The sequence below is a fragment of the Cyprinus carpio genome, chromosome A13, assembly GCF_018340385.1.
Source record: "Cyprinus carpio isolate SPL01 chromosome A13, ASM1834038v1, whole genome shotgun sequence".
Classification (NCBI taxonomy): Eukaryota; Metazoa; Chordata; class Actinopteri; order Cypriniformes; family Cyprinidae; genus Cyprinus; species Cyprinus carpio.
In genome coordinates this window covers 25,443,489-25,454,552 of record NC_056584.1, presented here as the reverse complement: position 1 = coordinate 25,454,552, position 11,064 = coordinate 25,443,489, and the positions used below count along the sequence as shown (strand labels likewise).

At 38.9% G+C, this 11,064-nt stretch overlaps 1 protein-coding gene across 9 annotated transcripts in view; it reads left to right on the top strand.

Moving 5' to 3' along the window:
- Positions 1 to 2,105: 2,105 nt before the first annotated feature.
- Positions 2,106 to 11,064, top strand: part of LOC109068396 (fibroblast growth factor receptor 2-like) — a 49,475-nt gene continuing 40,516 nt past the window's right edge. For 2 of the 9 annotated variants that reach the window (XM_042769493.1, XM_042769492.1), the window contains exons 1-2: positions 2,109 to 2,624; positions 5,200 to 5,459. In XM_042769493.1, the coding sequence (XP_042625427.1) occupies positions 5,276 to 5,459 (184 nt within the window). In that variant the 5' untranslated portion in view covers positions 2,109 to 2,624; positions 5,200 to 5,275. Of the gene's footprint in view, positions 2,625 to 5,199; positions 5,460 to 11,064 lie in introns of all 9 variants that reach the window. The other 7 variants (XM_042769490.1, XM_042769491.1, XM_042769495.1 and 4 more) reach the window with 6 other exon arrangements.

The window sequence follows — 11,064 nt, the reverse complement described above, 5'->3', positions numbered from 1 at the left end:
AAAGATTTTAGTTCATCAGATATTGTTTGTGATTTAAACCGTTGGTTGGATCCTAACATCTTCAGCTGGATGGGGAGGAAAGTGAAGAACAGAACAAGAATTCTCACTAGCTGTCCTTTTGTGTTTGCTAAATGTGGCAGGCCTGTAAGACAGCGATTAAAAAAATTGGAATTTTGGTTGGACAGGTGATGGGGAAGCGCATGAAAGACTGTATAGGCCACCTTTTTATTTCACACCCCTAAACCTGTGGCCTGTCCCCTCCTTTTCCAGCTTCCCTCTCATTGCGATCCAAACTGTCACCTTTTATGGGAGTGTGTGATGGCTTCACTGTGTATGAGTGAGCGAGAGAATCTGGGCTAAAGAAAGAAAAGCCGTGATCGAAGGCCCCATTCACCGCTTTCTTTAACAGCCTTATTAGCTGGCTCGTTCAGAGTGAATGGGAACGTTTCTTTTATGAGGAAGGGGGAAAAAAGCAGGAGGCTCAGGCAGCCTGGTGTAGAGGAGAGAGGAAAACAAGAGGGAAAGGCATATTCTCCACAGTTCCCTCCTCCTCTCCAAATCCTGCTCTCCTCCGTGACTCTGTAGTTTTCTCCTTCGGATCGGTGAAAAGGGCCTGTCCAATGGAGAGGACAGTGTGGAGCGCGGCGGGGGGCCCCTCGGTCTCTGACATTTAGGGGTCATTGATTAGGGAGCCCCCCTGTGTGAACTCTGGGACAGAGAGGGCTCCACAGGGGAGCTGCGTGAAGGCACTGCTAGTAATGCTGGGAAAATGACGGGGTCCGTATGCAACAGTATGGATGATATGTAGTGGAGCTTACATCGAGATTAAAGGAGATTACAAATCTGTCATTATTTACTCACCCTCATGTCTTTCCAAACCTTTCACCAAACTTTACAAAGCTCTTTTGCATATGAAAGACAGTTTATAGTGCCTACTTCTTTCAATATCCAATAAAATAAAATTAAAAATAAAAAGAGCTCTTAAATATTGATTAATAGTTTCGCATCTTCTGAAGCACTGAAATCTGTAATTTTCCCTGAATCCATGAAAAATTAATAATCAGAGACATTATAGCTTAAAACAAGACAAAAATATGATCTGATCATGACATTTTTTAACAATATGGTACAAATATTCCACTTAAAAATAACCACTTATTTATTTATTTATTTTAAGTTCAGGCTGAAGTGTTTTAGATTTTGTTTAGAGGCTCTGGTTTAGTCTTTCAGAAAATGTAAAAAAAAAATACACTGCTGGTCAAAAGTTTAGAATAATTAAGAGGTTTTTTTATGTTTTTGAATGAAGTCTCTTATGTTCACCAAGGCTGCACTTATTTGTTAAAAAATAAATAAAACAATAATATTGTGAAATATTATTACAGTTTAATATAACTGTTTCTATTTAAATATTTTTGTAAAATATAATTTATTCTTGTGATGCAAGGCTGAATTTTCAACATCATAACTCCAGTCTTCAGTGTCACATGATCCTTTAGAAATTATTCTAATATGCTGATTATAATTTTTTAAATCTTAACTATTTCAGGACGTTTTTGACTACGTTTTTAATCTCTGTTTTGTTAGATTTGTCAGCAGTGAATGATCTTCAGTTGTCAGCATACTTGTACTGATTTTGTACAGTAGAAACTGGTTATTGAAAAAATCAGCATTGAATAATTTTATATAACAAAGCATATCCCAACATAAAAGGTTGAATGAATCTTTAAGATGTCACAATGCAATTGGTTAACATTTACAGCAGTGGCGTGCCACAGACCTCCGGAGAGGCTCGAGCCCCCCGGACCCCTGTGCACACCACTGATTTACAGACATTCTTTGTCTAACAGAATGTTTTAAAATGTCAAATCCATGAAATTTGAAAGTGTCAAGAATGTATGCAATTTAAAAGGCCCGGGGGTCTTTGGGACCCCCAAAGGGTTAATGATCCAACAGATCTGCCACTAGGTGGCGCAGTTGCAGTGAATGAATGGCATTCTGCAGCACTGGAGCTCGCGCAGGGGAGGAGGGAGACCCCCAGTTCCGGACAAACTTTGCAGGATTGAGCAGAACTGGTCGAGTCGCTCGGAGGGAGCTCGAGCTCTGTGATTGGAGGAGAAAGACCGAGTCCCAAAACTATCGGCCAGGAAACGTCTCGGGTTTCAGGGGGGAGTGACATTTCTTCAGGGGGTTGGAAGGAAAGAGAAAAAATCTCTGTAAACCTGACAAAGCGTCTGAGAACAGCCAGTATCCTCAGAGACTGCGCTCATGTCACTGGATGTGTATTTTGGGATGGATGTTTTATTCTGTGTTTGTTGCACTGTCGCATCTCGTGTAGCTGAAGGCTGTTGCGCGTTTGCACGAGCCGTTTAGTGAAGCAACAACAACTTGGTTTACGGACGCAAAAAAAAAAAAAAGTTTCTGGGACGCGTAATTTTTTTCCTGGAAGGATTTACACAAACACGCACGGATACTATCGGTGGGTCGCTCTTGGCATGCGATCCTGTCGTTGGTGCCCCGTTGGCTTTGGGAATAGGGAATAGTTTTGGTCACATTCCTGTCTGGATTCGGCCCATGAGCTCCCTGTTTATATGCGGATCCTGAACTTCACTATCAGCTCCTTCTCTGTAAGTTAGGCTACTTGTGTTTCTGTTGATATTTTAAGCGGAGGTTTGCTTGTCTTTTATGGAAATGCAACTTTTTTTTTATTGCGGCTTTACGCATGTTTAATTATCGTGACTTCAGCTTAACTACTGCATACGATTATATATTAAATTAAATGCGCACAAATTTGGATATTCTGGGCTATATCTGAAGTTACGTGGAGTTCACTGAAAATGTCATAACTTCTCTTTTCATCAGCGATGGCCTTGTCAGACATTTTTGTCAAGGTTATTTAACAAAAGATTTTCACTTAGTTTAAATGTATGCACACTTAGTGTGTGTGAATTTCTTCTTGCTCGCTTTTTTATTTATTTAAAAAAAAAATTAAGACAGCTTGCAAAAGGTAAAATTATGAGTCTGTGCTTATTATGAAACATCAGATACTATACTTTCACTGTATGAGAAAAATGTCATTTAAAAATGTCGTCTTAAATGAAAGATGCAAGACAACGCAAATGTAATAAGTGATATAAAATCATAGAAGTAAACGTTCATAAAAAAAACTGTTATATTAACGTTTTTGTTTTGCGAAATACTTCATAAAGTCAAAAATAAGTCAAAATGGTTAAATCCACTCAAAACCACAACTCAGATTAGCTCAGATAGCTCGTCCTCAAACGTCAGGATTTCCCAAAGTATAATTTTAATGCCTTCATAATATAGCTACTGCAATCATTTAGAACACTTCAATCAAATCAAATTCAAATTTAGATTTGAATTCTAAAAGCAACCTATTTTTGTGCTTTTCAGGAACAGTCTGGCCTTTCTTTCTTTTTTAAAGTGTCTTTTAATCATCATATAGTTGCAATTAAAGTATCCATAGGCTTCCTGCCCTGAAATCTGTGGATACAATAAGATCTTATAAAAACGAAACAGACTGACATGAGTTTGCTTTAGAAAGTTTACTTTGCCATGATAAACAAGTGGCTTATGGATTTCTTACTTGCCTATTAGTGATTAATTCACAGAGCAAAGCTCTGTGTTGAAATAAACTAGAATGTTATTTGCAAAAATCAATCAATAATCAACTGTAATCATAATTTAGATACTAATTAGAGGTGATTTAATGATACAGTCTGTCCATTCACGAAGTGACCAAATTAGTCTCCAGTAATAAAATCATGATAAACTCGTTATGTTTGTGTTTCCTAATGGTCTTCGATTAGGTTCAAGTAACAATTCAAATGTAATCAGAGAACACAGAACAGCTGATTCCAGAAGTACACCAGTGTTTTTCTTTGCATTGGCATTAAATCCTTTCTGTGTATTCTGATTTGAATATCAATAGGATGCTCAGGAACGCCTTCAGATTGAATGTGCACGCGTTATATGCCGCAGAAAACGTTCTAAAACAATGCTTTCGTGAGAAAAGTTCTCTAAAGGTGACGTCATGTACTGCATTGGGAAATCTTTTTCAAAATCATGCTCATGCAGCAAACCTGGTAAGCACTGACGATGATTTGCTCTGTTTCTATCCAGCATGAGCAGAAATGCCCCTTGCGATCTCTGTGTGCACCAGTTATCAAACCTGTTAAATGTAATTGCGCATGATTAGAGAATAAACTACAGTGCTCGTGTCCGAACTCGTGTTATAGCATTAAAATCCTGCATTGCTCACGGTAAAAAAAAAACACCTCTACGGAAGAACTCCCCCAGCTGTCGATCATCTCACAAGCATCGAAGCCTGCTATAAATGCACTCGCACGATCACAGAGAAGATCAATACCACTTTTACGCGCCAGATCTCCAGAGTGTGACGTGCGCGTGTCCACTGCCTGAAAGACTTACTGATTCCCGCGTTTTCAATTCCTTTTACGTTGTCTTGTTTTGAATGTATGAAATCATATTTTTGTTTGTGCAAATGAGTTCTAAACTGCCAATAAAGTTGTTTCTCTTAGAATAAGACTGAAACGCAAGTCTTGTGATAGATAGATAGATAGATAGATAGATAGATAGATAGATCAATGTATGTGCTTGGGATAAAAGTGTCTACCAAATGCATAAATGTGTATGAACAAATACATAGAAATATAATCATAGTTTGTTAGCTAGATGGTTTGCAGTCCTGATAAAATAAATCACTGTTTAATAGTGATGTTGGAAATTGTCTCCTGCATTATTAGTCTATCAGTTCTTTAGAAAGTTAGCCAAAGTTGCAGGTATCTCTTGAGGCAGTGGCTGATGGAGGTGTTTTGTCGGGTTAGTGTGTAGGTGTCAGACTGAAGGTAGGTCTAAAGCATCACAGCTTTGGTATGTCTGTGGCAAGGCTCGTTTAACAGCATTTTGACATGTGGGCCTTAAGTTTGGTTAAAATCTGTCTCTTTTATAACTAGGCCTACGCACTCTTTGCAAGATATAGCTGTGCTTCAGAATCAATGGATTGGAAATATTCACACTAGAGATGTAGGGCCCAAACTATGGAGTGTTTATGGATTGTGTATGGCACCTCGAAGGACATTTTTCTAATTGTTTCTCCTCTTTTATTTATTTTTGGTGATCACCTGCCCCCGTCTCTGTCCTGTCTGCTGCCCTCCTCAGCCCAGGTGATCGGTGGGAATTCCAGTGAGTGACCGACCGTACAGCCTGCAGTTCATGGTTGGGTGGAGCCCCTCAGATGGGATCCGTGTCCAGGGGGAGGCCGAGGAGGGGGGGATGGGGAGACACGCCCACTGCTGACGGGATGTCCACCCGAGGGTGGCTTCTGGGTGCGCTCCTACTTTTGACCCTGGCAACGGCGTCTGTGGCAAGGCCGCCGTCAAAGATTGCTGAAAAGGTGGAAACTATAAGTGAACGTGAAGGTAAGGAATGAGCAAAATGAGCAAAGGAATATCATTCAAGAAACATTCCCAGTGTTTACAGCAGGATCTTGTTAGGGATTCTCGATACTTCAGTGGTGACGAGAAAACAGATGCTTCTTTACTGCTTAATCGCTATAAAAACAACCTTCTTCTCCTACACAGCTGCACCTACGTGTGAAAATGTTTTGTTTTTATTGGGGGAAGTCTTGGGGAAAATAAGGAATTTGGGTGAAACAAATCATTGGCACACGGAATTTCTCATGGTAAAGGTAGGATTCCTCATGGCTTCATACATCATTAGTTAGTGCAGATTTATGGGATTTAACTTTTCATAAAGGGTTGTGTTCAGACCTTCAAGACAGCCAGGAAAGTTCTGAGGAGGTGCTGGTTTGCAATGATGTGTGGTTTGGAGGTTTTATGAATAGCTGTATGCAAACCCTAGGAAGTACTTCTTTTGCATGGAGCACGTCTTTGAAATGCTGATAATTATGTGGAGAAAGCGGTTTAAGCATATATGTGGCGTCTTTGAACCGTGAACCCTGAGGTTTTATAATGTATGGAATTATTTTTCGTATGATATACTCACAACAGCTCGTTTCAAAATAGTCACTTTCATGATTTTTGTGGTTCCATTCATAACGTCTCTTTTCCTTTCTCCCCCCATATTTTCTCTCTCTCCATCTGTCTGAGTTTAATGTTGTTCAGAGTTGAGGACCACACACATACCTGCTTGCTTGGCATGCAGATGCAAACCAACCCGTATTAGTTTGTTTGGGAAGAAAATAACCTTATATGCTTTCAGATTTGAACTAAAATGAAACGAGATTCTCTGCTCTTTTTGGAGGTTTCCTGACTTCCTTTTAACGGGATGTGGTTTGTCATCATTTTCATTCCTAACTCTAAGTAAAAACACTCATTGTATTTGGTTCTTTGGCACTTTCTGAAGTGGTAAATTCCCAGTGGCGTATCTTGGCCCAGTTTTGCCACATTCTAACATTAGTAGTTGAGATTATTGATGTGTTTTTTTCTGTTTCGTTTGGGGCAGCAGGTAATGAGAACTGTTGAGTTGGATAAGTCTGCTTTTGTTCTTCTGGTTTTAATCACTATATTAATTAAAGGGTTGTCAAACACAATCACTGGAAGTAGACACCCAACCCCCCCAACCAACACTGTCCAGATGCCCTTTGACCTCAGGGTTAAAAGAGGTCCATAGCAGGGTTAAAGGGAAAGTTCACCCAAAAATTTGATTCTGTCATTATTAACTCACCCTCATGTTGTTCCAAACCTGCATGACTTTCCTTTTTACGAAGTAAGACATTTTGAAGGAGTTCTGCTCTTTTCAATAAAATGGAAGCATATTGTGATCAACAGCTTTTGGGTACATTTTTTTCAACCAAAAAAGGACAAAAAAGCACCACTTTTTAGTCTTTTGGTATAGATTTGTGCGAGGAACGATCAAATTTAAGTTGTAATTCACTGAAACTCCTTTTATTCTTCTATGGGAAAGAGCAGCTTGGAAATGTCTTCTTTCCACACTTGTTTAGAACGACACAAGGGTGAGTTAATGAAAGATTCAGCTTTTTTGGATGGACTGTTTCCTTAAGAGTAACGTCTCAAATACAAAAGATGTTCTATTGCGCAATATCACATTATTTTTTGTCTAAAGTCAGATGCTTAACTTTTCATCTTCTAATGCTAAGTGGTCTATGTTGTGGAACTTTGTAAGATGATTGGCATTTTTCTCTCCTATCATATAATGGAAGATTATGGATGGTCATGTGACCAGGAGGATTAGGTGGCTGAAGTGGTGTCATGTGATGCAGAAAGGCTGGGATGTTGTAGTGAAATGTGGAGAGCGTTAACCACACCAGTTTCTTGTGGTACAGACGCAACTCAAGTAGTTGAATGGTTGTGCTAAACATGTTTACTTTTTGTACCAAAGAACAGTATATGTATCAATTCAACAACAACAAAAAAGCCTGACATTAAACGCCCATCCCTGGAGGGAAACTTCAACAGCCCCCACCTGATGCATGCAAAGCCCACCAAGGGCTAGGTTTTGTTTCTGGGAGGGGTAATTGTTTAAGATAGCATATCAGTTTAGAATTCTTACAGAGCTGGTTTTCTGTTAAGGGAGAGTTATATGATTATATAAAATATATTCCATTATCTTCCTGAATCAGCAACGTTGCTAACCTAAAAAGAGTTTCATTTGGAACATGCGTCGCTTCTTTTTAGACGTGATAAAGGCTGGGAGAGCAGTCGAAATCTTCTCAGAGGTTGGAAAGCAACACTTTGTGAAAGTGTGGGAAAGCAAACTTGGATCAAATGTAATCTGACAGGCCTTAGAGCACAATAGTTGAAGATCTTCACCCTTTATTCTCTCATTCCCTGACGCTCCATAAGGTTTGCGGTTGGAACCAGAGGTATGGCCAGGCTGACCCAATGGTGGAAAATGTGGAATCGCATAAGCTTGGTTCGGATCATTGTTATTTGGATTGTGTGATTTATTTATTGTCATTGGAGTGGTTCTGCTAGGGTTTTAGTGTGCGTGTGTGCCCTGTTGGTTTGGACAGAATTAGACACAGTCAAACGGAGCTTTGATGATGTTTAAAACATTGGCTGGAGATCCAAACGAATCTCTCGCTGACTTTCCTGCCATCAGTCTTTTTTTGAAATTGGAATTGTCCCCAATTCCATTCTCTCTGCCTCTTTAGCCTGAGGGTTTTTTTCTTGCAACTCAGACGTTCCTGATCACAGCAGTGACAATACCGGAACCAGTAACACCAGAAGTGTGAGAGATGCTCAGCCTTTCGATAAGCGTGCCTTAGATTGACCACCTGCATACAGTAGGGGGTTTCCTGGGTGAATCATTCTCTGTCCTAAATCATGATGCTAAGTCCCTGCAATAAAAGTGCCAGCTCACACCCTTTGTTTATTATGTTTTCATGGGTGAATAAAGCCTCATTCTCCCACTAAACAAACTAAACTGTTTTTTCCCCCCCATAATTTTTATATGCGGCAGTTGGCTGCTGTCAACCGTTGCAGTGTTTTTTTGTTAATACATGTGTGCTGTATATGCTGTATATTAGGTAACACAAAGGCGTTTGAAAGAAATTCATTTGATTTCTTTTTATATGTAAAATAGTAAATATAAAAATTATTTAAAAAAAAGTTCTACATGTATATTTTAGGTAAATGCTAAATTTTAAAGTTGAGGATTTGCTCAAATTTGTGTGGTTTCCTGAGTAGGCCTATATCAGGTACTTGCTAGGTGGTTGCTTACTGGCTCAAGACATACAGAGGTAACTTTTAAGGTCATAAAGAGGTAACTTTTTTCTTTTTTTTGCCCATTTTATTCATTAAATCCATTAGAAACCAACTAGCACAACTCTCCTCAAGAAGCCGCATGATTTGATGCATAATTCATGCCTGTAGCACAACAGTACAGATCAGATAACACGTTCAATTTTAAAGTTAGTGGTGTGCTCAAATCAACGTCCATGTGAGGTTTTGGAGGGAAAGTTGGCCAATGAGATTTGCCCAGATGCTTGTGTTTCCGTGGGCACCCCTGAGAGGCCTGTGCTTTTGGCTGGGCATGCCATTGTCAGGACAATAAAGCTTGCAGAAATTACAATTTGAAAGGCGATTGTGATTAGGAAAGAAAAGGAGCGGCTATGGAAGAGTGTTGGGATTTAACTGGAGTAGAAAATGGGAAGGGTGAGAAAATAAGGAAGGTGGGGAATGTGAAAGGACAACAGGGTGAATGCGCAGCGTGCGTAGAGTTTACTTGTGTGGGGCGGCTGGGTTGTCTGCTAAAGCCCTGTGATCTAATTATCAGTGTTTGCTAAGGTAAGCGTCACTACTACTGTTTAAACAGACCCCTAACCCTAACTACTAAACTGTGGTGTGTGACTCGTCCCACACCTTTTGTCCTATAAAGATGAGTTTTGTGTTTTTTTGAGGGAAGTTGTGTGAATACGGTTTGCTATTATACTTGTGAGGCGGACTTGAGGAATATCTAGGGTCCAGAAGAGTTCAAGGTGAATCTGGCCAGGAAGTACCCACTTAGCAACACTATAGCAACCACCTGAAACACAACAGAATAGTAATTCACCCAAATATCATCTAACAACTTATGCATGGGCAAAAACTGTTCTGATGTACTTTTTTTTGTTAAAGTACTTTGATTTTAAGTAATGTTTTACATTTTCATTGAATATAATAATTATTTTTCCCATAGGATAAATTTTAATTTAATTTTAAGACTGGAGCATTGTTATTGAATTATATTTGGCAACAATAACGACTTTGCATGGGCAAACTGTTTTAGAAATATGCAAAAATGCATTTTTGAAATGTTTTTATTGAAGTACTTTGTGTGATTGTAAATGAATAATTTTTGGCCATAAGATTAATGGAAATAGATTTGATTTGATTTGATTGATGTTTTAAGGTTTCTTTTTGAGTAATGAATAGCTTTAGCTATACAAATAATGGAAATACAGTAGGTTTGTGATGTTTTAATTTGATTTCAAAATTATGCATTTTTATTAAATTACATTTGGCATAAACTATGATGTTTGCATGAACAAAAACTCTTAGGAAAAGGACAAAAACAGTTCTTAAGAAAATGCAAAAAGAAAAAAATTAGATTTAAAAAAATATATATATTATTTGATTCTTTAGTTTAATTTAATTTCATGTAATAATTATAATATTATTATTAAACTAAAATTGGCATCAATAAATATAGTACCTTTATGAAGACTTGGGGGTTTGCAACTCCCTGGTTGGGAAATCCTGGAAAAGTGGAAATATGGTGTATATGTCTGTTATCAGAGAGCCATTTCATCATTGTCTCGTCTAAGACACATCTCATCCAACTGACCCCGAGACACAGCGGTCTCAATTCCATGTTGCCAAGCGGACGGAGACAGAAGGATAATAGTGTGAGAATTGGACAGACTGGATCCTGTCACAGTTTGGTCGAGAGCCTAATTATCTCTTCTAGCTGAGGCGCAAATGACACTTGGTGGAGCGGACGGGAAGTGTGAGACAGTCCCTATCTGTCACTCCTGATGGGACATTTGATAATAACCGCCACTCACAGCATGCTTTTCAATAGCCTTGCCTTCCAATAAAAACACTGGAGAATAGATAGAGTCACACCTCCAGAATTTGAGTTTGAGGGCTTTTTCCCCTGCATGTGTTTCACATATTATTCCAGTTTAAGGAAAAGATGTTTAGTGTGGCAGAGTAGGATGTTGCTCTGATTAGGGTTGGGCGATGTCTACCAAATTGGCATTGGACGATGACTACAATGAAACATTGCGATGGACGATGACACTGGGGAGGAGGGGAGGAGTGGGGGGATTTTTGTCATCAGAAGTGTTCGCGGGACATCTGTGCACACTGTCTGAATGCAGAAAGTGAAGTATAGCCTGGCATAAGGGATGTTAACATTAAATTTAATTTTTGTTAGGCTATTTTGATTTTATTGTAATATATTTATTATCATCCAACACTCACAATCTGATCGGCATTTTCTTGCCTATTTAATCTAATTGAATTTAAATAATCTCAAATTTTGTTGCTGTTTTTA